A 27,643-nucleotide genomic window follows, 5' to 3' on the forward strand; every position below is an offset into this window, starting at 1 on the left:
AAAAACACAATAGGGATGGTTGTGTGTTATCCATTGGCGGCGTGTCGATAACTTTTAGTTAGCAACGTTGCATGGCCAATAGGGCACATGAAAAGAGAGAGCCAGCAATAGCTTGCAGTGCTGTCGTACTGCTTCAATCTATGCAAAGAGGTAAATTCACAATAGGCAACAGCAGTAGTAATAAAAAGTTGACACTGCCATCATTTCATAAGCTTTTATGGTTTCTTCTTGTGAATTTTCCCACACATTCCCAGAATAAGCTAGATACAAATCAATATATTTTTGGCTAAAGGCACACAGCCATTTTTACACAGTATACTAGATCTAGCCAAAAACAGGCTGAAGTGTCAGCACTTTTATTAGCATTCAGTTGAACAAAAAACTATCGCAAAAAGTAATATCGATGGTCGATGCATCGATGTTTTTTACATTACTAGAATAAAGCGATTTGCAACTAGAGTATAACGCGTTAAGTTTTGTATGGCTTTGAAATAAATTATAATTAAGTAAACTATTAAGAGAGAGTAACAAGCTATTTTGAAGACATGGATGTAGATCTGAGCCTTGACGAAATAATTGAGCGCAAGCGTCATAAGAATCCACACAAGAATAATGACAAAAAGATGTAAGAAAAACTGCACACACAAGTCCAAAAGAAAAATGGCGTTAATTTTCTGCAAACGTTTGTAATATTTTTTTTAACCCTTTATTCAACTCTTAGCTATAATGCTAATTTGAAGACACGCAAGACTATAACCAAGCCGCCTCAACCATACCGCACCTTCGATGCCCGCAACAAAATAATAGAGAAGACGCGCGCTAAGATTTTTGATGCACGCGAAATTCTCAATCATAACTTTAGCTTACGTGAAAACGACAAAGATGCACGCCACGAGGTGCTTGTGCGTCAGCCCAACATGTCCAGGCCCATGAAACCTCAAAGAAGCGCAATGTCGGAGTCACGTCTAGGCATTAGTGGCGGCGGTCGTGGCCGTGGAGGAGTACATAAAGGTCGCTTTGGCCAGCGCATCATCACTATGGGAAATCGGCCTGGAGGGGGTGTTGTGCAAACACTGTGGGATCCCAATGATGAGCCGGCTTCACGTGGATACAAACCTGGCGGCAGCGCTGGAGGAGGAGCATATACGCCAAGTCGTCTGAATGCCGGCGCCAAGCCATTCGTGCCACGCGGCTATGTGGACCACGATAATATGCAGCAGCTGGAGGATGGTAAGTACATTAGACCCCTGGACAATTGAATGCTTTACTCACGCTTGCATATCACATTTTGGCTGCAGAGGAAATAGCGCGCACGCTGCACTTGAACAGCTACAGCAATTCGCTACAGTCAGTAGGCGGTGGGCGGCAACAACGCATGGGACGCAACTATATTGACTATGACATGGATGTAGAAAGTGTGGAAATTCAAAGCCAAAGCGTTGACAATGATCCATTTGCCATATACGAGGCTGCACGCAATCGTGTATCACGCCCCACGCTGCCGCCAATGCCACCGCCGCCGCCGCCATATGAGTCGCGCGTTGATAATGGTGAGCCGATGTTTGAGCGCCGACAGCGCAACATGGTGGCATCCTCCAATTTGCCAGAGTCGCTGCGTGCACGTCTGTTTGGCAGCGAACCAGATCGACGCGTCTCGCATGGAATCTATGCCAATGAGAATGGCAGCAGCGATTTGTCCAAGACTGTGCCAGGCCTAAGCTCGTTGTCCATGCGCCAGCGTCGCAGTCCTCCGCTACCAATGGGCATACCGCTGCCACTAAGCAGCTCAAACAATAAGCCCGGCTATCGATTGTTGGTGAGCAATTTGTGTGGAAATGTAACCACATCGGACATACGCGAGCTATTCAATGACATTGGGCCCATGTATGATGCCCATGTGGTGCGTCCTGGCACAGCCGAGGTCATTTACAAATCTCTGGAGCATGCCGAAATGGCTGTGGATGCCTATCATCAGCGCGAATTCGATGGCCAGCCGATGCACTGTGTGCTGGTTAATCCGCATTCATCCAATCGCTCCACACACTCTGTTAGGTGAGTAGGCCAGCCAATTAGGCCGCACTGCTGTCTCGTCTCTATAACTTTGTTTTCTATTCTCTTTTAGCGCACGCACTGTGACTACAAACTCATCTGGCGTCGAGGTGGACATTGATGCGCTGCATTCGGTGCTATTTCGCGATCGCTAAGATTGCTTAGATAACAAATGCAACAGCAAAAAGTATCTATAACTAATAGCGCATCACACACAAACACACACACAGACACAAATTCAAACAAAAGAGACTCAACTATATACTGGTCAACATCCAATCATGTGTCGCAACTAGTTTTAAGTTAATTACTACTATCCAACTACAATGTGTATTTTGTATGCGGCTTGTCGTGTGATCGTCCCGATCAGTAAACAAATAACAGTAGAAATAACTTTTTATATGTTTTTCTCTTTTGTTTTATATTATTTCCGTAGGCTTTGTTCTTAAAGCTGCTCGCTCTTGCTCACTACTATTCCAAGTTCTTTGACAATTTTCACCCTTTCACTTCTCCATTTGAGTTTATATCTTACACGCAATTAAAAATAACAAGACCTATGCGCATACTATATATTGGAAAAGTTATAGCATTAACCATATAACACATACAGTTTAATCAAAAATCATAAGTGTTCGAAATTATTCGATATTTAATCAAATGTGTGTCTATTAGGCTGAAAAGCTATTTTGATGATATCGGAGCTTGCATTGTATGTCTCCCTCTCATCATTGTCAGTTTAATATAAATCTTGATCTTGTTGTTCATTCTGTTTGTTTAATGTTTATTACATATTACATAAAATGTACAGTAAGTATTTTAAAATCGCATAAAATTAATTCATAATAATTAAGTAAAAAAAGAGAAGGATTGTAGTAGCAGGTTTAAGGTCAGCAATTGAAGAGAAGGTGCACAAAAAAAAATTGTTTATAAAAATAATAGTGTTAAGCAGCAATTGGAACATGCGCTCAGTTGTCGCGAATGCCAGTGCCATAGTTGGCTCCGCCGGCGCGATTGAGAGCCTCGCGGAAGAGCTCAATGTCCAGTTCGGCCTCCACGCCCGCTTGCAGCTCAACGGCAAAGTTCTAGAGTAGAGAGCAATGAGTAGAGTGTAAATTATTTGAGCTCTCGCTTGCTTAATTAACTTACATTGAGCACATCCTTGATGATCGCCTTGTCCGTGGACATTTTGGCACGCTGTATGACGCCAACCTCTTGGCCAATCCACGTCAGAAATATGAACTTCTTGCGCTTGGACATCTCATCGCCCATCTGTATGCGTATGTAGCCAAAGGCGCGCTCCGAATCCCCAAACTGCTGACGGAACTCATCGAAGCATTGGCCACGGGCATGCACAACGATTTGCGCGCCATCAAACTTGAACACCGACCACTCCGTATCTGTGAGATCGCTGCGCACATCCTCATACGCCTCGCGTATGGCATCCTTATCCAGTGACGTAGCCATGGGCATCTAAAAAGATTTAAACATACAAAGTACTGTCAGTTGTAATCAGTGCAAACAACGGAAACAGCACATTGCCCACTCCCCCCCACCCAACTACCACCCACTTCCACTTTGTATGCGTGTCGGGATTAATACTACGCTTAATTTATGTGGCTCGTCTGCTCACTGAGGCAGCGCCAAGTGCTTACAAGCCATCGGATACTTTCGCTTTTGTTTCCGTGCCAAGTGCCAATGTTATAGCATTAATAACTTTTTGTTTTGTTTATAAATCAATCACGCCAAGTGCAACAAATTGCTTGAAATCTGTTGTATAAGTTTTGATTAAAAATATATAACGAATTTCCCTGTTATTTCATTTTGTTGATTCATTTCAAATATAGCGAGAATATTATTTTACAAGGCTTCAGTGATCTCATAGTTGCATTTTAGATAATGACATTATATAGCGGCCTGGTCTGGCATTAATTCTTATCATGCCACAGCCTTATAAAGTAATACACAAAAATACAAATAATTACTTAATTTATTGCAGTTAGCTTATATAAATTTTTTATATTTACCCATTAGGTAATTATTGTATTTTTAGCTGCTTTCTAAATAAAATTTGCAAATTCTGTAAGCTTATAAATTTTTTATATATACTCTTTAGTTTTTATTTAAATTAATTAAAATACAAATTTTAAAAACTGTTGCGAGCTTATACATTTTGTTTAGAATTATTATATTTTTAGCTGCTTTTGTTCGAATTAAATCTGAAATAAATTCCAAGTAAATTTGATGCTTCAGGCTGCAGCCATTTAGCAGCTTGAGCTCAATTTATAGATCGCTGATCCGCTGACTTTTAACAAGATTTATGAATATTTATTGTTGCGCATCATTTAAAACAATTAAAGCGACACAATTTTCAATCAGCCAAGCTCAAAAGAAAATTTATACAGCTTTTGCTTATACTCTGTAATATTCTTTGCTTTTCCCCCACACACACATTTCGGTTTGCTCTGAAGGTTGCTATCAAAATTGGAATGGAGCGATATCAAAACAAAGCTAAAAATGTCACCATGGGCCCCACAAGCTGAGCTCACACACACACACACAGAGATACACACACACACACACACACACTAAGCCGTTTGGCTGCTGCTCGATCATAATGCGTTCATTGACCGAACTGATTGTTGTTCTTTTGGTTGTTTGTTGTTTCTCATGTGGGAAAAATCAATTAGAAAAGCGCAAAGCGATTTAAAGCAGATAAAGAGCAAAAGCGTCGAGTCGGGAGCAATTTAATAGATGAACGAAAAATAATAAGAAAAATTAGAAAGAGAAAAAATAGATTATTTAAGCGACGACTTTCACGAGCAACTGTAGTTGAACTGAGAATTGACCTGAATTAATTAAATCGAATAGAATAACAAAAAAAATAAAACACTATAAACAAACAAAGAACTGGCACACAGTTTCGATATATAGATATATATGTACCGTTGTCATAATTTGTATGCGCTAAAAGCGAGAGATATACCAAATACATTTAAATATACAAAAGCCAAAACAACGCTAACTGGCTAATAAAGTGAACGGCATCTTGGCTTGACTTTAAAGTATCTGTGAAATATAAATGGGCCTGGCCTGGCCTGGGTCTGGGCCTGGAACAGCAACTTTAGTGTTAATCTTTATTTTATTTTATGTACTTTTATCTCTGCTGATAACAAAACAACACACACACGAGCCGTCAAAATTGATATACAAACACGCCTTTTATTTGTTTAGTTATTAATAAATATATAGTGTATGCTTTAATGATTAATGCTGCACACATTAATCAACTTTGTTTCAGCGAAATCAAAAGTTGCTGATAAAGCCAATTGCTGTATTGTGTTGTCTAGTGTAGCACCTTGGTCTAAATGCGCTTGTTAACTTGGTTGCTATCTGCACTTTATTTTGTTATATCTTATCTTAAATCCAATTATAGCAAGCAGCAGCAGCAGCAGCGAATTCAGCTGATCCAAATGACTTTCGTCAACTGATCATGTGAAGAAGTTTTCTGTTCTATTGTTTAACAAAAATAAAAAAATCATATGAGGCGCACTAATGAATTTATTGAGAATTTCTTATCCATACATGTGTATCAACAAAAGTATTACAAGCAAATATAATAAACGTATTTGTTCTGTTTCAACTTAAATGTTAAGAGCGCAAAGTTTTTGAACTCAATGCTTGGAAAAATTAGAGAAAATTCTAAACTGTTTAATAACAAGTAAGAAAAAATTGCAGAAATAGTTTGTGCCTTATCAATTTTTATAGCAAATTGTCAGAGCTGCATTTGTATTATATAGTGTATATATAATTTATATTAGTCTTATACTGATACCACATAACATATATAGTTAGCTAAGCCTTTACGCTTTTTTCTTTATAATTAATTTGGCAGCGTATTTAAAGCTTCGTTGTCTTTTCATTTTCAGCGGCTTAATTGTTCTGTTACTTTTTTTTTTGGGTTGACTCAGCTAAATAGGCACGCAGTGATAAATACGCAGATATATATAATATATAGTATATACTAGTTATGTTTTATAGGTATTAATAGATATTAATAACACGCTATCAGCAATGACAGCAGCAGCAGCAGCAACAAAACAAAATGTAAGGAATTTATGAAAATGGAGCGCAAAACTTGCAAATTGCTAACGCAAGCAAAATTACGTATATATATATATATATGTATATATATGCTTATACATATGTATTAGTATTTAATTTTAAATGCTGCAATCGTTAAATGTTGAATACTGCATTTCAGATAAGCATAAAAAAGAAACATATATGTATATGCTTGTGTATTTATATATTTGAGGCAGCCAAATGTGTGTGTGTGTGTGTGTGTGTGTGTGGCAGGCCTGGGGCAAGCTGAATGCCGCAGATATTTAAGTCAATTGTGAGTCACAAATTGTTTTGTGTGCATCCAAAAAAAAAAAAAAAAAATTAGCACAATACGGAAGTTTTTTATGCTATCCAAGATCTTTAGACACTAAACATAGTCAAGCCATTAGTCAAAGCTGCCAGCAAACCAAAGTGACTAAAATGATTTATTTAATAAAGCAATAGATGTAAAAAGCATATAGATCTATTACTTTATAAACAATAGAACGCATAATTTAATTTATCAGTACTATTTCTAAGTATATTTATTTATTTATCCATTTATATTTAGCAATCATTAAATATTTATTTTAATAAAAATTTAGTATACTCATAAATAAATTTATTTATATAAAATATTTTCTTTTACTTTCTGCATAAGCAATAAATATTTTAAGAGTTTGAGATATACCTTCACTTCAACTGCAACTTCAAGCGCATTAATAAATTATTTATTTTTATTATTTCCACATATAATTCATAAAAATTATTAATTTTGAATGCAACACACACACACACACACACACACACACACTAAGGCACAAGCAGTATGAATAATGTGCAAAGCGTAAAGGATTCAGAGTGAATGAACTTATTGCTGTTGACCTTGTTTGTGGCTGGAGCTGGGGGCAACATGCAGCTAAAAATCGTTGCCAATAACTCTCGATCCACAGTTGATCCGATGGCGGCACAGCTGTTATATATTTATTTTCATGTTTTTTTGTTATTATTATTTATTTAGTTTGCTTTTGTTTGCCTACTTATTTGCTGCTCTTACTGTTGTTGTTGTTGTTTTTTTTTTTTTTGTAATATATACAAATTGCAAACTGGGTACAAAATATGCATGAATCAGTAAGGTGTGCTGCATATTTTTATTTTAGTATATATTGCTGTTGTATTTTTTATTTTTATTTGACTGCATGCTAAATAATTCATCGAGTATGTTTCTTTTTTATTATACAGCTGGCAGCTGCTTTGCTGTTGTTGTTGTTGGGTTTGGTGTGTGTGCGTGACTCACAAAAGACAGCGCATGAATTGCATTTAGCATATAAAAAAAGAAAACAAAACGTGTACATAGCTATATAAAAGGAAATGTGTGTTTTAACAAAATTGGCGCATCAGGAAGTGCATAACAAAAAAAACAAAGAAAACCAAAAAAAACACGAAACACGCGAGAGCTAGAAACACTTTTGCTTGTTTTGTCTGTCTGTCTGTCTGTCTGTCTACTGCGATGCTATCATTTACAATTTGTATTTGTGGCAAGTGCAACCGTTAGTTATGCCATTGATAATACGGCATTGCGCATACGACGCGTTGACGCTGTCGTGCATGATATTTAATATAATTTATTAGATGTGAGCTTAATGGCATTGATAGCAGCATTGCTATAATTCGCGCATTCTGTTTCACGGCTCTTTATCGATTGAGCTATAACTATAACCGTAAATGGTTTGTTACTGTTACAATAGATTTCACACACAACAAAGCAAATTCTGATTAGATTTAAGCGCAAATTTGAGTCATAAATCAATCTATATATACATATTTAAAGCTAAGCAAATGCTGAGCAATGAAAAAATTAATATAATTGAGCTAGTTACTACATATTTTGTCATTGAGTTGAGCAAAAACCGCAGCAGCAATTACCCGATACACTGCATGCTTGATAAGAGAGCACACAGTGACTACTACAAGTGTGCACACACTTTTTGTTTTTTGTTTTTTTGTTTTCGTGTTAAGTGTTGTGCGCACAAGTGCTGCTGAGACGCCCTCGCGCACTTGAACTTGATATGCAAGCATTGGCCCAAGTCATTGGTCTTGACAGAGACAGAGAGCGAGAACGAGAGCAAGAGAGTGGGAGGACCAGAAGAGAGCGGCGCGCGTAAGAGCGGCAGGCGCTTTACTTTGCCTTAATATAAAGATAGCAATGCTGCTGCTGTTGCAAACTCCCCCGCAGCAAAGGCAAAGACATGCACGCATCATAAATACACACACACACACACACACATGCATACATCTATATGTATGCATGTATTGTAAGTTTACTTGTTTCTTGCGTTCTTTGTTTCTTAAACTTCTTTATGCCGGCATTCGTGAGTTTCTGTCTCTACATGTGTTATAGCCTGTGTGCCTGTCTTTAGCCCTGGCCGGTTCTTTTTGGCGTCACAGTTATTTAAAGTCCAACACTTGCACACACATACACACACACACACGCATGCATATATACACATTTTGACTCTGGGCTTTGGGCTCCAACTTCACAACTGGCTACACTCTCGCTCTTTCTCGCTCTCTGCTCGCTTTACCCTTTTTGCAATTGCGGCGGCGGCGGCGGCGACGGCAGCGACGGCGGCGCTCTCGTCGCATCTTTCAAAAGTCAAATTCTGTACATTTTATTTTTTGTTCTTTTTGCTTTGCTTGTGTTGTGTCTTTTGCCGCATTTAATATTTTTTCTTAATGTATGTCTGTATATGTAAAAGTAGCTCTCACCCTTCGCGGCTTGCTCTCAACGATTTGTTCAACTTCAATGCCGTCTGACATGTTGCTGTTGTTGTTGTTTAGGATGCTGTGTTGTTGCTTTGTTTTGAGTTCTCCTGCTGCTTCCTTTGCTGCGCTCTTCTCTTGCTGCACAACTCTTTGCTGTGAGAGAGTTCAATGAATTTTTGCCGCTTTGATTTTGGTGAAAACTTTTTGTTTAAATTTGACAATTTGCTGCTGCTTTTTTTTATATTTTTTTGGTATTTCTTTTGATTATTTTTTTAGCAACTTTTTACACGACGCAACGTACGATCACTTTAACGATAAACAATAATTAACAGCAAAAAAAAAAATTGGTGTACTACTAGTATATTTATAAACAAAGACAATGGCAAAAAGGCTAAAATCGAAGAGACCAAAAATATATCTACTATATAGTAACAGCCAACCGACTTCGTCCGACTCGCTCGAATTGTTGTTCACGAATGCGGCAGCCCCAACGCGTGCAACTCCAACGAAGTGGCTGACGCAGAAGCACAAAGCGCAAAGCGAAAGAGCAGCAAACAGAACAACAACAACAACAACGAAAATATAACGAAGCTGGCAGCGCTGAGCGTGCAAGTGGAGCAGCCGCAATCAATGCGGTGCGAGCGAGATAGCGCTATGGCGATGACGACGACGGCGACGCCACCGCATTTGGTTATATTTTCAATTTCAGTTTCAGTTGTTCTGAGCGACAGCAGCGACGTTGGCAGCGACGTTGACAAAATTTTTAGCCACAGCTACACACACATACGCGTCTGCTAAGTGTGTGTGTGTGTGTGTGTGTGTGTGTGTGTGTGGGTTTACATGGGAGGATGCAAGGCAATTGCATTTTTGATCAATGACAACAATTTCTAAATGCGTCAGGCACGCTATAAGGGTATTACTTATTTATATGTATGTGTGCATGTGTGCATAGCTACGGGTACTGAGACTTATAGAGTTATTACTATAGATGCGTTTTTTATTAATGAAAATATTTGAGCAGATTTAACCCACTGTGTTTCGTATACCCTTAGCATTGTTTTTAACATAACTCTAATAACAGCAGCGGCAGCAGCAGCAGCAGCAGGGGGGACAGGTCATAAATTATAAATAAAGCATGGTATGGTATACAAAAATAAATGCATAATATATGCTCATAATAATAAATATTAGTTGCTTATCAAACAATAATTTTAACAGCATTCAACTGTAACTGTATCGGATTTGTATCTGATATTGATATGCCGGAAATTTGGAGAATTTACTATTACTGTAATACTAGAAATTTTATATTTATTATTTTTATTTGAAATATTAGCTTAAGGCGGGACTGGCACCTTTTATAAATAAATGTTTCAGCTTGACTTAAATTTCTGTAATTGTAAATATTATTATAATATTTTTATTTATATTATGGTACGAGTCGATGGCCTTAGTAGCTAGCACTCACTATCTTTAGGTATTATATTAGTTTGTATAATAATTAATATTGTAAATAAATAAATATATTATTGTAGCTTAAAATTAATCCTAAATTCCAATACGTTTTTTTAGCCAGATCAGCCTCAAGGCCTTTGGATTTTTATATTTTATGACGACTGCTTTTAACACTTTAATTACATTTTTACATAAATATGCCATGCTTTGGTTTTTTTCATACACAAAAATTCCATTTACTTTTATTTTTTTTTGCAAAACATGTGTTCATAATGGGTTAAAGTGCATGCGGCTTGCGACGTGCCAACGACGGAGCTCTTTTCTTTCCTGTTTTTTATTGCATTAAGTAAAGAGATTAAGAGTGGAAGCGTCGTGTGGGGTGGGGAGGGGAGGGGGAACTTTGTTGCAGACGCTTTCTTAAGAATAAAGTCTTTAGGCTTTTGTTGCAATCGACCGGTTGGTTGGTCGGCTTGCAAATTCAGGTGTGGGTTTAACGGAATCCTGTGCTAGCAATCAGTGCCGAATCAGCCTTGACGAAAGAGAGAGGGAGAGCAAGAGAGAGAGAGCATAGAGCAGAGAGAACAGCAAAAGAACAGAGCTGGAGATTTAAAGAGTGACAGACCCAGCCGGACGCATTGCAATCAAGTGCGCACGTACTAACCGACAATGTCAAACATTTAACAGTGTGTGTGTGTGCGTGTGTGTGTGTGTGTGTGCGTGTAAAACAAGTACGAGGCGACTTTGAGGCTTATCCGGTGCAGGGCTTATCGTCGTCAGCGTCATCCACGTCGTTTTTATCAGGCAGGCTAGCATTGCAATGTGAATTAAAAGCAAACTGATTGCAGCCGAAAACCGAAAGAAAAACACAGAGCACACAGCATACGAATTAAGAATTGAGAAAGAGAGCGAGAAAGCTAAAATCTGAGCTATCTCGATAATAACATACGGCGCTAAGGCTCAGCTCAGCGCAGTTATTAAAGTAAGTAAAGCGGCCAACTTTAATTTCAAATGAAATTTGTAATTAACAAAGTCAAGATTAGATTTTTTTTTCAAAACGAAAACGGTAAGTAAGTATATTTAATTATTAAGTGTGGCAAATTTGTAATTCGATTGCAAATTGTTGCTTTGGCAACATTTGTTTGCGCGCAACATGCTGCTTAGCTTGCCATGTTGCTGCAACATTGTTGCTGTGGTGAGTTTCGGCTTACGACAGCCAGCGCTGCAAATTTAACGGGAAAAACGCGAATTTGGCCAACACTGGACGCCTGTGCTAACGACAAATTGTTTGTAGCTCCAGTTGCCAACGACGCGTTCAACCTAACGGTAAGCGTGCCAAAGCAGAGCAAGCAACGTGGGCGTGGACGTTGCCACCAACGTCAACGCGCGTCCTAACGTGGGCGTTCTTCTACGTCAATACGTTAAGCTTTACGACATTTTTGTGCTGCATACGAGCAGAAGGAGCCGCCGTTGTGCCTGTTGCGCGCGCGTTTAAAATCAAATTCAAATTGAAAATTGCAAACATTTTTCCATTTTTTGTTCAGTGCCCGCACCACACACAGTCAAGTGCAATTGAAAATGCAATCGCAGGCGAACTGGTGCCAGTTAATACGATACTGTCGGCTCTAGCCCGCTGCTGGCGATGTCTAGCAGCAGCAGCAGCAACACCAGCGCCGCCGCCGCCGCCGCCCAACGGGCAGCTGCCTACAAGGCGTTGCTCGATTATTATGCCAACACAAGCAGCGCTGCCAGCCACATAGTCTCGCTCACGCTGGGCACGATCAACGACACGCTCAGTGGCAACAACAGCAGCAGCAGCCATAGCAACAGCAGCAGTTTCAGCTATGAGGAGGACGCGCTGGCCGCCAGCAACTATAATGTGATCACCGAGAGCATTGCTGCTACAGATGTGGCGGCCACTGTAGCAAGCACCAGCACCAGCAGTGCTACCGAAATGCCTGTTTGGCTTATACCCAGCTATAGTGTGATCCTTTTGTGCGCCGTGCTGGGCAATCTGCTGGTCATATCCACATTGGTACAGAATCGACGCATGCGCACAATAACGAATCTATTTCTGCTAAATCTGGCCATATCGGATATGTTGCTGGGCGTGCTCTGCATGCCAGTGACACTCGTGGGCACGCTCTTGCGTAATTTCATCTTTGGCGAGTTTCTCTGCAAGCTCATACAGTTTGCCCAGGGTAAGTTTGTGAATTAACAGTGAACTCAACTGCAAGTGAACAAATTAGCAACAAGTTTTTGTTTTTTTTTATACGTGCTGTGCAATTAATTTAATTAAAATTCTGCATAGGCAGCATTAATGTTCATTTTTTTGTAGCATAGCTGCGGGCGCTGTTGTTAAATTTATTGCACTTTTATTTGCCAGCAGCGTGAGTGACTGTGGCAATTTCAAATGTGAGCATAATAATTTATCATTGCCAAATTTTAGCTGTCATCTGATTGAATTATATGAGCGAGTTAGCACTGTATTTAGTTTTATTGTAATAACAGCTTTAAGCTACCAATCAGCACATGGCTGCGCTCTTGGGAGCATAGCATAGCATGTATATATATATATATATTTGTCTGTGCGTCTGTCTGCATAAGTATCTGTGATAATATACAGCATAATATGGTGCTTACTTATGGTATATGCCAGAGACATAAAATAGCAAAACTTCAGCGCTTGCCATGTGGTAAATTAAAGCCCCCAAGGAGCTGTGCACAAGTTTGCTTAGCCTCAAGTCAAGCGCAAAGGCAAAAAGCAAATGCTATAAGCCAAGTAGCTAGTAGCATTGACTTTAATGTGAACATAATATATTAATTAAGCAGTGCAGCAAAGCTGACGTTGACGCCATTTGCTCATTTTGTAAATAGTTATTGTGGTTCATTAATTATAAATATTAAACACGCAGTGGCAACCACAATGAGCGCATTGTGAATACTTTTGTTAATTAAATATGCTATTTGTGTGTGTGTGTGCGTTAATTGAGCGCAAGTGCAATTTGATTTCAAACACACTTTACACTTAAAGTGGCGCTAACAAATATTTATATTTAATTAACTTGGATTTTCAAGTTGACACTGAGGCTTGTATTACAGCAAAAATGATTTTAAATTTATACATATTTTAGCATAAGCTAACAGACAGCTACCAGTCGCTTTCGATGCGTAGGATGCTATTAACAACTTGCCGCTTGGCTAATTGTACATTTGAAAATTTATCCATTTGATATGTTTGCTGTCAAGTGCCTTGCAGCTCTCTGGCTGCTTTTATATGCTACGTTCTTTATTTATAATACACACCCACACACACACACACACACACACACATATACACAGTGTACTTGAGGGCGTTTGTATGTAATTGTGACCTGCCGACACTTGTGCGTGTCATTTACAAATTATTTATGCAGATACAAAAGCGCGTAAGAGAATTTTCATGCAGCATACTTTCGAGCGCAGCAAATAACGCTAGCACTCAAAAGCAGTCTGCTACAATAGCGCCAAAGCAAAGCAAACAAGCGCGCGCGCATATTCATAAATTAACAACTATATACTATTGTTGCTGCATATTTAATCTTTAAATGTAAATCCAAGTCATTTTATTTGCGCTCTATTGTCATGCACAGCAATTGCGAAGGCGCGGCAAATGAACAAAAACGCAATCAAATCCCCAAAACCAAAACCGAAACCAAAACAATGACAAATTGAAACTGAGCGGCCACTCTCTCTCCCTCTCACTCGCACTTTTGTGGCACTAGCGTCCTGCTGCTTACTATATTTTTTCGCTTATTACATGCCATAATTTGAACCCCAGATTAAATCTGTACGCGTATTTTCTGTATTATTACAGGCTGTGCACAGCAAAACAGCAAAAACAAATCTTTTTACTTTTATTATTATTATTTAGTTGTTGTTGTTGCTGTGGCCGTTTGTTTGTAATTTTTTTCTGTGTAATATTTTGTGTGCTTTAGTAGCCATATGAACAAACGCCCACAAATGCATAAATATTTATTCTGCGTGCTTCTCCTCAAAATAAAGAAATGTTGTTTTGTACTTTTATTTTGCTGTAGTTTGTAAATTATGCAAAATATTCAGCAGTATTTATTTAGTATTTATTTAGGGCATCTGCTAGTTGAGCGCATTCAAGTTTTTACAGCTGCGGTAAGTAAGCTGTCTATTTATGTGTGTGTGTGCGTGTGTGTGTGTGTGATGCTGCTAATGCGCCTTACAACATAAATATATATGTATATATATGTATACATAAGCAGCCAGCTAGCAAACTAATTCCAGTTAATTGCCTTGCCACTGACACAAATATTGTCCAGTGTTCTTTATTTTATCTTTTAGTTTTTTTTTGTTTTTTTTTTGTTGTTGGTTATCTCTGTCCCTTTGCTGTTGACAAAAGTATGTGTGCCGCCAAATTACTTTGCCCGCACGCCAGCAAAGTTTTGTTGTAAATGTCTTTTTAATAGAATCAAACATTGTTGTTGTAGTTGTTGTTGCTGCTGCTCTTGTGTTTTCTTTTTGGCGTTTGCTTTCTTTTGTTGAAGCGCTGACAAGTGTTTGATTTGAAGTTATGTCCTTATCCACACACACACACACGCGCGCGCATACTTATATATATATATGTGTATAGCGTGCCTACGCACACATGCTTAAATTTTGGCTTCTGCTGTTTGCTTATCCTCGGCACTATAACGCGCGTTATCCGTCGGCAACAGGACTATAAAGTCTAACAAACAGCAGCAAATTCTTGTTGTCGCTTTGAAGCAAAAATACAAAAGTCTATAAAGCAGATTAAGTGCGCTGGAAATACTCTGAAATAATATACATAGAAGTGACACTCTTAACTGGAAAATATGTTTGTGTGTGTGTGTGTCTCAAAAATTTCGCATACAGGCCATTGAGTTTCATTCAAAACGAAAACGAAAATTGTTTGCTTAAAGCGCAGCAGCTAAATGTAGGCTACAGTTTCTATACACACACGCACATACAGTTATTTGTTTGTATGTGTAGCTGGTGCTTGGCATGCCAAATGAAGTTTCGTGCCAGCAAACGAGTCAATAAAACGATTCACATGCAATAATAATCATAAAAAATTATTTTAATGCGCCTACACACATGTATAAATATAAATATATATACATATGTATGTATGTATGTATGTATGTGTGTTTATTAGCTACTTTAATTGTGGGCACTTAATGGCGTCGATAAACAGTTAGTCTAACCCTATGGCCTGCCCATAAGCCGTTAAAACTGTCCTTGAGCCTTGAGCTTTGAGCTTTTTTATAATAATTGGCCTAATGTAATTTAGCTGCCAACAAATCTAAATCGGATTAACTGATTTAACTGTTTCGTCTGACGATATGTTCATTTGGCAGCGATCAAGGCAAAAGTTTTCAAATTTTTCATTGCCTTTTAGTGCTAATGGGTCTCGATAGTCAGTTTTATGACCCTAAAGCTGCTCTCTGGTTATAGAATGTCAATAAACGAGGGCGGCGCCTTTAATTTCATTGAGAGATTGCTGCTGTGCAACGAAGTATGCCATTTGATTACAGTTAATGTTGCTCACTGGCCACTTGATTTCAAGTCTTTTTTGAACAAACATAAACTCAAACACTCGCAATCGCAATCGCAATCACAGTCCGAAGTCCGAAGTCCCAGTTACAATCGTAGGCTGTTGTAGTAAGTACAAAGTAAATGCACATATATTTAGGGCGCCCAACGTGGGGCGTAAGTAATGAGTTGGCCTGCGGCTAAATCATTGTGAGAGACAGACAAAATAGCTATTTTCCCGTTAGATGGGTGTTGCCATTGGCGGAAAAACGATTTCGAACTGGAATTAATTAAAGCTTAACTATTTGAAGTATAAAATTAAAGTAACAAATTAAATATTTTAAGTGAGCATGCGCTGCCATTGCCATTACAATTTCGAATTTCGAACTCGAACTCGAATTAATTAAAGCTTTGCTATTTGAAGTATCAAACTAAATGCTTTAAGTGCGCATTGCTTAAGCCAAGCGCTGCCATTGCCATTACAATTTCGAATTTCGAACTCGAACTCGAATTAATTAAAGCTGTGCCATTTGAAGTATCAAACTAAATGCTTTAAGTGCGCATTGCTTAAGCCATGCGCTGATTGCCATTACAATTTCGAATTTCGAGCTCGAACTCGAATTAATTAAAGCTTTGCTATTCGAGGTATTAAACTAAATGCTTTAAGTGCGCATTGCTTAAGCCATGCGCTGCCATTGCCATTACAATTTCGAATTTCGAGCTCGAACTCGAATTAATTAAAGCTTTGCTATTCGAGGTATTAAACTAAATGCTTTAAGTGCGCATTGCTTAAGCCATGCGCTGCCATTGCCATTACAATTTCGAATTTCGAACTCGAACTCGAATTAATTAAAGCTTTGCTATTCGAAGTATCAAACTAAATGCATTAAGTGAGCATTGCTTAAGCCAAGCGCTGCCATTGCCATTACAATTTCGATTTTCGAAATCGAATTATTTAAAGTTTTGCTATTCGAAGTATTAAAGTGTGCATTGCTTGTGGCATTCACTAGATCGTTTTGTACATTAACAGCGATCTATCTTATTTTTCGCTTGACAACACTGCCTGTGGGCGAAACTGTGTGGGCGAACTGCAAGCGACTGCGTCTGCCCGTGGCCAAAAACTCATTAAGCAAATTGTGAAACCGTCCAAGGCCTTGTTTGCACACGTTCTTGCTGTTGCTGTTGCTCTGGCTCTGGCTATTTGTGTATTGTTGTGTTCTTTTTGCCAGCAACTAAAGCGAGCGACACAGTGAGGGAGCAATAAAAACAATTGTCATAAGCAAACAAGCTACTGAGCTAAGTGCTGGCTGGCAAGCCTTCTCTTTTCGCAATGGCACCTTTAATCCGCACACAAACACACACACACAAAATGCATTCCAGGTTCAGATCTTTGTTTCGCCCAAAGGCTCCACATACACAGACACAGACACATGTGTCATATATCTTTCGCTCTCTCTCTCTGTGTGTGTGTGTGTGCCTGCTATGTTAACAAGAGATTTTTGCATTTTATGCTCGTTTGGCAGGCACTAAAAACTTTTGTGCTTCACATACTTTTAACTTTGAACAAATTTTTACAGCGATAGCGGCAACGTCGCTGCTTCTCTTTTTTATGTGCGCCATTAAAGTGGCCTTTACACACTTTCATCTGCCCGCCAGCCTGCTCGCCTGCCTGTCTGGACATGAAAGGGACATTAATAAATTATGGCCAGCTATGGTTTCGACCAACAGCAGCAGCAGCAATTGCTACACATGTTCAATTGGCTGTGAATGTGTTTACAGTTAAGACACGTATAAAACATTTGTAGTATTATCTCAACACTTGTTACCCAAATTGCCCTTTAAGCTCTACATTTTATTCGAAGCGATTGCGATAGCAACAGCGAAAATTTCCTAGAAAATTGCTCTTCACTTTTCCAAAAGCAGTCGAAAATTTTTAAGCCTCACTCTATGCGCATTCAGTTGAAACTTTTGTGGCATTGCTTACAGCGGTTTTCATCAAAAATATGTTGTTAGCATTTCCATGTGCTTTTGTCTTTAGCAAAACATACGCACACATTAGTGAGCCAAAAGTATTTTGACAAGCAATTTGTTGCCACTTTTTATGCTGGTTAACTTTAGTACGAGTGTAGCCATTAGAATAAATATTTCATAAATAGAGAGAGCCATAAGCATAAGCCTTAACCTTTAACCCTTGGCTTAAAGTACATGCTGCATTCGAATTCAAATTTAGTATTATGCCAGGACGACTTACAAATAAAAATATTATATAAATAATAATACTCACATGCTTATTCGCTTTTCCGTTGAGAGCTGCAGATATTAAACACTGATGCTTTAGCATTTTTTCATATTCGAATTAGAAATTCATATTAATAGAAATTAACTTTAGTTTTGAAATAACAAAGCACAAGAAACAAAATGAAATCTATAGTTTATACAACTGTTATAGTTGCTTAAACAAGCTAGTTATTGCTTATTAGTTAATATATTGGAATTATTAATTATTATTATGCTGCGAACTCACTCACTCGCTTCACTGCATGTTCAATCGCCAACAGAGCATAGACAACTGATCTGACATGGCCTCGCTTGCTGGCTTGCCCGCCAGCCTCCCACACATTGATAACAGTTGAGAGATCGAAGCTGAGAGCGTAAGCCCCACAGAGAGCATGAGCGACAAAAAACTAGCAAAAACTAGCGACAGCAGCGCTGCTTTCGTTTGTATGCGCTCAATCGCTCTCAGCTGAACGAGAGCGTCGCTGCTTTGTCGCTTCTCGCTCTTGCGTCATTCGCTCGATCGCGCTCAGCTGCAATGCAACGATTTTCTTGAGGGACTCTAACCTCAAGCAATGCTCCGATTTCCATAATTTATAAGTGGTAATATTTCGTTTCTTGTCTATTGTTGGTAGATGACAGTAAATTTCAAAAATCTGAAATCTTTTTAAATTGATAAATAAAATAAATATTAGGCTGTTATGAAATCAATTATTTTATTATCTTTTGTTATTTGCCAGCAAACAAACAGCGGCTTAAGCTTATTAGAAGTGCTCTAAATGCTTTGGGGTTGTCTAAAACAAATGCCCAATATATTCAGGCTTAACGACTTAGCCAAACAAACATTCTGTGTGTGTGTGTGTGTGTGTGTGAACAGCTGTTCGGACTGCACCTCTGGGGATCGAAAGTTGGAAGGTGAATAGCAGCTTTGCTCGCATTTGTTTGATTGTCTTGGCTAATGCTTCGCACCAGGGCAATAACATATGCAGCAGCAGCTCGGATTGTTAACCAAATCTCGCCGACACTCTCGTTCAACTAAAGAGTCTCATGTTATTTGATAAAGCAAAAGTTGCAGCCAATGCGATTTGTTTTAGCATCAAGTTTTTAATGAATGCACATTGGAGTTCAGCGACGCACTGTGCGTGTGTGTGTGTCTGTGTGTATGTGTGTGAGCTTCAAGGACAAAAAGACAACAAATGCAAGCAGAGAAGCATCAAACACAAGTTGACAAACTCTGAGCTTTCATCTGCACACACATGAGTTTTGTTTTCAAAAGCAGCTCGACTAAGCCCGGCACGCACAACTGCACACACACACACACACAGTAACACACACACATGCACAGTTAGAGCAGCAGCTGTCTAAAGAAATGCGAAATACCTAGACAATTTAAAGTACTTACTTAATTTGATCAAAAAGTCTGAGGCGTTGCGCATTTTTGGCCAAGTTAGCTGCACTTTCAAGTTAAATACGATTTGGTCATGCTCGAAATAACGGATTTCGTTTTGCGCAAACTTTTTGCACACTCTCTCTCTCTCTCTCTCTCTTTATACTATTTCTGTTTCTGTTAAATCCAAGCGAAATTTCAAAAAGAATTTTCGTCGCTGTTTATTCCTTACGGTTTCGTTAAAACTTTGCAAAAGATTGTTTAATGCAAGCCCCAGCATGTGCCCGTAGAATTTTGTTTTTTAAATAGACGGCAAATAGTAGATTGAAATACAATTAAAAGTAAATGAGAAAAATAAAAATATATGCACGAATGGATGGCACATGAAGTGAAAAGCATTTACACAACAAAATAATTGAATAAACAGCGCAGAATATCGAGTTGAAATTGAAAATGCCTAAAAGCGAATTCACAAATCAATAACAATGCTTCAGAATCTATGAAAAATTGTATATATTTAAGGCCTAGACCAATGCCAACGCCACCGTCGCACTTCATTTCTAATTGCACTAATTCCACAAAACAACGACCAGGCGCGCTCGACTATTTTCAATTACAAACAATTGCTGCCGCTGTTGCTGCTAAATAAACTCGCACTGGCCACAGCTATTTAAACTATGCGCAATCTCTACTTTGGAGGCGTCTCTGCTACGTGCTTCAGACGCAACTGGGCGGCTGGGGGGCGGTGGGCTTGTTACTTTTCATCTTAGGCCAGCTGCAGGCGCCCAACGAAAACCAGTTAAATGAAAACTTTTGTTCAAACTTGAGTGTCAACGCGCGTAAAGTTGCCACTACTGCCACTGCTCAGCCTGAGATGCTGCTTGCTGCTGCTGCTGCAGAGAAAATTTATAATTTGTCTTTTCTCAATGTTTCTCAAGTTGCAAGTTTAAATGCATAAGCATTAAAATTGTAACAGAGCAAAAACAGCAAATTGCACACTTACTGTCCAAAAAAAAAATTGCATCACTCGCTGTGCAACGTGGGTAATTGCAGCATTATTAGTAAAAATAATATATAATTTTATAATACATATGATTATAGTTAAAATGCAAGCGCTTGCAAAATATTAAATCGCTTTGCAATATATTAAAGTGTAGCTGCTGCACCATAAACAAATAAAAATATAAAACGCTTAACACAAAATAATTTTATGCTGGCAGCCGACAAAACAAACTGAAATTATTTTTTGTTGGCTGTGCATTTTGATTTTTATTTATTTATTAAAGTGCGTGCTGTCCATAGTGCATTGTAGAAGAAAAAACTGTTGCCTACTTTCAAGCTGTCGCTTTAAATAATGTGCGAGAGGAATTCGCCAGCGCACGCACACGCTGCAAAGCAGTTGAGCCTGAAATATGAAGTCAAATAAACTATAAATAACATGCAGCTAGTGAATGTCTGCATGTCTGTGCGTGTGTGTGAATTTGTTTGTGTGTGTGTGTTGTGAGCTTGTGAGCGCGATGTTTAACCCCAAAGTCGTGAGCTTAGGCGTTTGATTGATTTGCGCAAGACGCCTTGACAACTAAATCATTTTAAAATACAAACACAATTTGTTAGCGTCTTAGTGTTGAGTTGAGTGTGTTTTAGTGTTTATGTGTCTGCGTGTGTGTGAGTGTGTGTTGTGTGCATGTAATTCAATTGGCAAAATGCAAAACTGACAGCAAATAGGTTTGGCAGCAGCCAAAGTCGAATAAGCATTGAACACGAATTCAATTTCATGTTTTTCTTACCTATTTATTTATGTACATATACACACACACACACACCCACACACACACACACATACATATGTCGCTGTTGTTGATTGAATTTGATTTGCGGCGAGTACGCGCGCACAGCAAAAAGCGGCGGACGCTTTCAGCTAACTAAGCACGCCCACAGCATAAAACCGGTTGCGGATCCTGGCAACACAGCTACGGATTTCAAATCAGTTTCACTTGGCCGACGTGTTAAGCATATTACGTATACGACAGACAGACAAACGCAGTCTTTGGGCTGCTGCTGCTCTCGCACATAAATATGCGTGGCTTGGCGCTTGTCACAGGGCCCAGCAAAAAAAAAAAAATTTATAAGCGTCAGTTGTGCTATAAAATTTGATTGCCACAAATAAAACGAGTGGTTGGGGGGAGGGGGGAGGCGTGAAGGATTCCAACGAGCAGCAAGTACTAGCAAACAAACCACAAAAAATTTGCTTAGCCAGCCAAAAATACAAACGTAACCGTAACGTAACGCATACGATTATAAACACACGCACACACATACGCATGTACGCATAACAACTATAAAGGTCCTAACCCGATGACATATGGCTAGAATGTTTGCGTGTTGCTTAAGTGTAGTCTTGCTTTCGTTTCTCTGATTACAACTTTCAGCAGGGGCAATTCTTCAATTCAGTTTAGCCTATGTTTACACGTGTGTGTATGTGTGTGTGTGTGTGTGTGTTTGTGTGTGTCCTGCAATTTACTAATAGAACATTTGCACGCCCGCACATATTTACCGTTACATTTGTTAACATACATTTATGTGCATCAATTATTTAGTGGAACGAGCAAAGCAAGAAAACTAGTAAACTTAACAAAAAGTTTTGCTTACCTGCAACTAACGTTTTATACAGTAAACATACTATATATAAGTCAATTCAACAATGCTCTTGTCGCAATCTCTGCTTTTGTTGATACAAATATTTTTCTTCATTTTACTCTAGCTGCTAACAGAAAAGAAAATGACAAAAATGACAGAGTATCAATTTCATTGAAAAGCAAATTGAAATTGTTTTTATAAGCAAGTATATCTCGTTTCTCATTCATTAATATGCACAAACAAAACAGTCTATTTTTATATATACGCATAAAAATAAAAAATTTGTATTTAGCTTTATAAGAAATTCAATTCAGTCGTATAAAAAAGCGAACTAAAATAAATAAATTATTATTGCGCAAAAAATTCAAAATAAATATATTAAATGCATTACAGCTGCGTAATCAAAGCAAATGAATATTTAAGATCGATTATTGCGATAGGCACGCGCTCAAGCATCGATGCTAGCGCTGTTAACATGAACTGTTAAATTAACATAACCAAACTTTAGCTAACAGCGCGGCGTGCATTGTTTAACTTTATAAGCAAACACTGTGTGTAAATGCAAGTTGATTAAAAATTTATTGATCCTCTGTGTGCTTGCAGCTGCCTCAGTGGCTGTCTCATCCTGGACATTGGTGGCCATCAGCTGTGAGCGCTATTATGCCATTTGTCATCCTTTGCGCTCGCGCTCGTGGCAGACAATAAGCCATGCGTACAAGATAATCGGCTTTATTTGGCTGGGCGGCATACTCTGCATGACGCCCATTGCCGTTTTCAGCCAATTGATACCCACGAGTAGGCCGGGTGAGTAACCTGCGAGAATCAGCGAATCAAGTGAAGCGCAACGTTCGAGCGACGTTTTTTATTTTGCAGGATATTGCAAGTGCCGCGATATTTGGCCAGATCAGGGCTACGAGCGTATGTACAATATATTGCTGGACTTGATACTGCTGGTGCTGCCGCTGCTGGTGCTCTGCTTTGCCTATATACTCATCACGCGCACCCTCTACGTGGGCATGGGCGTTGGCAAGGATGCGGCCAGAGTGGCGCTGCCGGTGCAGATACAGGTGCCGCCTGCAGCGACGACTGCCATGGCTGCCACTGCCACTGCCACTGCCACGCCCGGTGGTGGCAGCAGCAGCAGCTGTGTGCTTGTGCTAAATGTAACCACGGAATATAATGGTGGGTATTTGCTTGGCTGCCAACCGCTTGTCGACAAGAATGTTGCAACGAAATTTTCGCCACTGGCGTTCTTTGCAGCTGAGAGCAGCAACAACAATAACGGAGCAACAAATGCCACAGCGGCAACAGCAACTGCAACAACGACAACGACATCATCATCAACAACAACAACAACGACAACAGCAACTACAACAACGACAACAACGGTGGCATTGGCTAAGCTGCCAGCATCCTCGCCCAGTCTGCGGCTCCATGATGCTGCTTTACGTAGGTGAGGGATACGTTTCAATAGTGCAAACAACTATGCGTTTAATTACTTAAGTAACTGTTTAAATAATTGCAAGCAACTTAGTTTCAACTTTTAATCAAATGTAATTTAATCTATACAATTGGGATTAACTTTTGCTGTTCTGCATTCGCTTGTTGAGATTCTTTATGTTTCAAATGTAAAATTAACTGTTAGCTTAATATGATTGCTTTTAATTTTTGATTTTGTTTTAAAGATAAACTTTTTATAAAATGTAAAATTAATCTACCGATTGCATGTTCATTTAATTGTCTAAGTAATTACGATTAACCTTGTTGCTTGGCATGTATTGAATACATTTTTCATTTGTATACGTTATTTCACTTGTATTGGATGCTTAATCAAATGTAAAGTTAACTGTCAGTCAGGACATTTGTGTATTACTTAAGCAATTGTTAAAATTGTGTTGCTTTGAATTTCAATTGAACTTATTTAGGCATCGGACTGATGCGATTGAATACAAAATATTTCTTCTATGCATATGACCCTTGACCACACATATATATTTATATGATTTCATTTGTTGCACTTGCCATAGATCGAACGAGGCCAAAACGCTGGAGAGCAAGAAGCGCGTGGTGAAGATGCTGTTCGTGCTGGTGCTGGAGTTCTTCATCTGCTGGACACCGCTGTATGTGATCAACACGCTGAGCATGTTCATCGGCCAGGCGCTGTACGAGTATATAGACTACACAACGATCAGTTTTCTGCAGCTGCTGGCCTACAGCTCCAGCTGCTGCAATCCCATCACCTACTGCTTCATGAACGCCAGTTTCCGACGCGCCTTTGTGGACACATTCAAGGGCTTGCCCTGGCATAGACGCAACGCAGCTGCCGGCACGCTCTCCACGGCGAGTCAGGCGGGCGCTTGTGCAGTGGGTGGCGTCATCGGCGGCGGCGGCTTAAGCACAGCGGGCGGCATTACAAATGCCCATGCGCCCGGACTGGCGCTGGGCATGGATACATGGCGCACGCGCTCGCGCCATGAGCAACTGCTCAACTCGGTGGTTTATACAAACAGCGCCGCCGCAACGGAGAGTCCACAGCTGTAAATCAGCTTGCTGGCTGAGATGTGTGCTTAAAATTCAGTTTTTTGGCTGCGATTGATTGTGTGTGTAAATATTATGTGTAAATTTATTGCAAATAGCCTTTTTTTTTGACTAGTTTTTTTTTACAATTAAATCTAAGCTATGTCTTTTGATGTTTCAATTGAATCAAATAAATCTAATATAAATCACAACACACTTAATGTTGCAACATTTTCAGCTTTAGTTTCTCCAGCCAGCCCCACAGCATGTTGCCCACGGTCTTGAAGCGAGCGCGCAGCCAAGTCCAGAGCTCCGATTGATCATAGATGGGCGGTGCGCAATGCTGGCCCAGGTGGTTCACTGGCTTAACAGTCTCGGAAATGAGGCGCCGGGGCTGTCGCGATTCCAACTGCTGGCCTGGGCGGCTATTAGGCCACATAGGGTCGCGCCTGAGGCGTAGAGGACTGTAATCGGGAAACTTCGCCAGTTCCTTGCGTAGAGCTTCGACTTCCAACTGCTGGCCCATGCGGCTCAAAGGCCAGTAGCGGTCGCGCCCCAGAGGACTGTAAGTGGAAGACTTAAGTAGTTGCTCGCGTAGAGCTTGGAGCTCCAATTGCTGACCCAGGGGGGTCAAAGGCATGATAGGGGCGGCGGTCCTGCGGCGCCGGGGGCTGTAATTGGGCGTCTGAGGCAGTTCCTCGCGTTGAGATTGCTGACCAAAGCCAGATATGGGCCCAACAGGATCGCGCCCGATGGGCAAGGGATTGAAAATGGACTCTATGGGCCATAGGGGCTGGCGAGTTGGCTCCGCCGGCAAATAACTGAAGTTATTGCGCGCGGCTTGGAGTGCTCGGCGGCGCTTGCCTTCCTCACTATTCATGAAAAGATCATCAATGGGTCCACCCAGATAGGCTGGATAATAATTGGGCGGAGTGCGCTCATACCAAGAGGCAGCAAAAGCTTCGGCATCCATCTGCATAGTCACAGGCATAGAAAAAATAATTTACATACAAGTTTTGTTAATTTACTTACTATATATTTATTTTCCATTTTTTCTAGTTTTTTAAGCACCAATTTTTTCGTTTCGTCACACTGAACAAATTTATTCGCTTTGACACTGAACAAATATTTTTGTTCTGACGCTGAACAAATCAAAAGCAACGCCAACTGTGCTCAGCTGTTAAGCAGTCTTAGGCTATCGATGCCGATAAATGATATCGATGCTCGATGCTTTCAAATAGCATACGGTCACACTTACTTTTGATATTTAGCTATGCGCTTTATTTACTTAAGCTAAACTTATTTTTATTACCTTATTATAATTTTTTATTGGCTCGTCCCAAGTGTATGCAAACTATTTACTGTTTACAGTTTATTTTTAGCTAACTCCACTTAAGCTGACCCAAATACACACACGTGGTTGTTCTTGGAACTTTGTAAAAGTTGTTTGGCTGTTTATACAAACCATAGAAACCTTTCATTTTACATTTTAAGTCGTTCTGCCAGGCGGCAAGTGCTGTTCACCCAGTCGGGGCGGGCAGACGGGCAGACGGGCTCTTATTTATTTTATTATTAGAGTTAGGTAAATTCTTAAGCAGCCTGCTGCCTACTTAGATAAAATAAAGCGTAAAACTACCGCATCTAATTAAAACAGATTACGTAAAAGTTTATTCATTTAAGTTTTGAGCTGCTGCAAGTCAGCATGTCAAAAAAAAAAAAAGAAAAATATAAATAAAAACCCAAAACCAAATGCGAAATGCGAATGCGAATGCAAAATATGCAAATGAACATTTCTTTTCACAGCTCACCAAAACGAGAAACGAAAAGCAACTGCAATGTGCGCTGCACTGTGTGAATTCCAAGCCAGAAATGAAAGCATTTAAAGCTTGAGCAGTGGTCGCTGTTAGCGTATACGTAATACGTATTTACGTATACTTAATGGCCATGACCAAGGCCATTTGATGAATAGCATAAAAAAGTGCGTATTTGTCTGCAGCTCTGGGGATTCGATGGGGGCAACTGTTACATGTGGCAAATGGGAGCGACAGCCACAGCTGCTTAAGCAACTGATGCATGGATAAGTTAACGCCAAATGGCATTACTATCTTCATCATCAGCAGCATTATCATGATTTGCATGCCATGAAATTTGTCAAGCTGCCAACTAGCTGCAAACAGTGGCAGCAGCAGCAGCAGCCACTGGAGTGTGGCCCCCACTTGGGTGTAGACATGAAATTGAGATGAAGCTGCAATGGAGCAGATAAAGCTGCGCTGAGACAACGTAGCTGCAATTTGTTTTATTCAAGCAGCAGAACTTTTTTCTTTTGTTTTCATTTTTTCGCTTTTCTGATTTGTTTTTTTTTTTTTTTGGGGTGTGGGGCTGCCTGCCGGACTGTTTCCTAACTCTGCTGCATTCAAAAGATAGATGAGCTGTTCCCCCTTTCTGTTGTTCGTTTGTTTGTTACGCTGCCTTTTGCTTTGCTTTAAGTAATTCAATTTATGTGCTGCACAAATATAATCAACAAAAAAAAAAAATAAACGAAACAACGTTATGTGTGCCACACATAATAAAACTCCAAATATTCCACACAGCACAGCTGACCAACCAGACCAGAGTGTGAGATAACAAAAAAAGAAATGAGTAAGAGCAAAAAGAAATCTTTGCTTATGATTGTCAGCTCTTTTCATTCTTTCACTTTACTGTTTTTCTTCTTTCTTTTTTGTACTGCTACATTGTGCTGCGTAGTTCGTGCGTGCTTTCTACTCAATTTATTTTATTTACATTGCAACTTTGATAAAGTAAAGAAACAGAAAACTTAACTGTAACCAAGCCGGCAAAGCTGTTATGCACTGGCAGAAATTCTGCTTAATAACTGAGCAGCTAAGAATAACTAAT

General features: G+C 39.5%; 4 protein-coding genes across 4 annotated transcripts; 2 read left to right on the forward strand and 2 right to left on the reverse strand.

Annotated features, from left to right (window-relative positions):
- The first annotated feature begins 449 nt into the window (after positions 1-449).
- LOC108606446 (CG18259) lies at positions 450-2,768 on the forward strand. Its single transcript, XM_017996560.1, has 4 exons — positions 450-625; positions 722-1,230; positions 1,299-2,052; positions 2,123-2,768. The coding sequence occupies exons 1-4, from the start codon at positions 546-548 to the stop codon at positions 2,202-2,204; spliced, it is 1,425 nt and encodes a 474-aa protein (XP_017852049.1). The 5' UTR covers positions 450-545; the 3' UTR covers positions 2,205-2,768.
- Positions 2,769-2,880: 112 nt separating this feature from the next.
- On the reverse strand, positions 2,881-9,069 carry LOC108606447 (coactosin-like protein). Its single transcript, XM_017996561.2, has 3 exons — positions 8,920-9,069; positions 3,196-3,519; positions 2,881-3,131 (listed from the first exon to the last, which is right to left on the reverse strand). Exons 1-3 carry the CDS (start codon positions 8,968-8,970, stop codon positions 3,015-3,017), a joined length of 492 nt encoding a protein of 163 aa, XP_017852050.1. The 5' UTR covers positions 8,971-9,069; the 3' UTR covers positions 2,881-3,014.
- A 2,629-nt stretch (positions 9,070-11,698) lies between these two features.
- Positions 11,699-24,792, forward strand: LOC108605597 (cholecystokinin receptor type A). Its single transcript, XM_017995372.1, has 5 exons — positions 11,699-12,569; positions 22,835-23,035; positions 23,105-23,413; positions 23,492-23,684; positions 24,259-24,792. Exons 1-5 carry the CDS (start codon positions 12,011-12,013, stop codon positions 24,770-24,772), a joined length of 1,776 nt encoding a protein of 591 aa, XP_017850861.1. The 5' UTR covers positions 11,699-12,010; the 3' UTR covers positions 24,773-24,792.
- A 70-nt stretch (positions 24,793-24,862) lies between these two features.
- LOC108605598 (maker289) lies at positions 24,863-25,879 on the reverse strand. Its single transcript, XM_017995374.1, has 2 exons — positions 25,781-25,879; positions 24,863-25,721 (listed from the first exon to the last, which is right to left on the reverse strand). The coding sequence occupies exons 1-2, from the start codon at positions 25,796-25,798 to the stop codon at positions 24,966-24,968; spliced, it is 774 nt and encodes a 257-aa protein (XP_017850863.1). The 5' UTR covers positions 25,799-25,879; the 3' UTR covers positions 24,863-24,965.
- Positions 25,880-27,643: the final 1,764 nt, after the last annotated feature.

This window comes from Drosophila busckii, chromosome X, assembly GCF_011750605.1.
Source record: "Drosophila busckii strain San Diego stock center, stock number 13000-0081.31 chromosome X, ASM1175060v1, whole genome shotgun sequence".
NCBI classification, from domain to species: domain Eukaryota; kingdom Metazoa; phylum Arthropoda; class Insecta; order Diptera; family Drosophilidae; genus Drosophila; species Drosophila busckii.

Coding starts and splice junctions, on each gene's coding strand:
- LOC108606446 (XM_017996560.1), top strand. CDS start 546: ATGGATGTAGATCTGAGCCTTGACGAAATAATTGAGCGCAAGCGTCAT. Junction 626..721: donor AAGAATAATGACAAAAAGAT/GTAAGAAAAACT, acceptor TTCAACTCTTAG/CTATAATGCTAATTTGAAGA. Junction 2,053..2,122: donor CGCTCCACACACTCTGTTAG/GTGAGTAGGCCA, acceptor ATTCTCTTTTAG/CGCACGCACTGTGACTACAA.
- LOC108606447 (XM_017996561.2), bottom strand. CDS start 8,970: ATGTCAGACGGCATTGAAGTTGAACAAATCGTTGAGAGCAAGCCGCGA. Junction 3,520..8,919: donor TTGAGAGCAAGCCGCGAAGG/GTGAGAGCTACT, acceptor AAATCTTTTTAG/ATGCCCATGGCTACGTCACT. Junction 3,132..3,195: donor TCATCAAGGATGTGCTCAAT/GTAAGTTAATTA, acceptor TCTCTACTCTAG/AACTTTGCCGTTGAGCTGCA.
- LOC108605597 (XM_017995372.1), top strand. CDS start 12,011: ATGTCTAGCAGCAGCAGCAGCAACACCAGCGCCGCCGCCGCCGCCGCC. Junction 23,414..23,491: donor TGTAACCACGGAATATAATG/GTGGGTATTTGC, acceptor CGTTCTTTGCAG/CTGAGAGCAGCAACAACAAT. Junction 23,685..24,258: donor CATGATGCTGCTTTACGTAG/GTGAGGGATACG, acceptor CACTTGCCATAG/ATCGAACGAGGCCAAAACGC.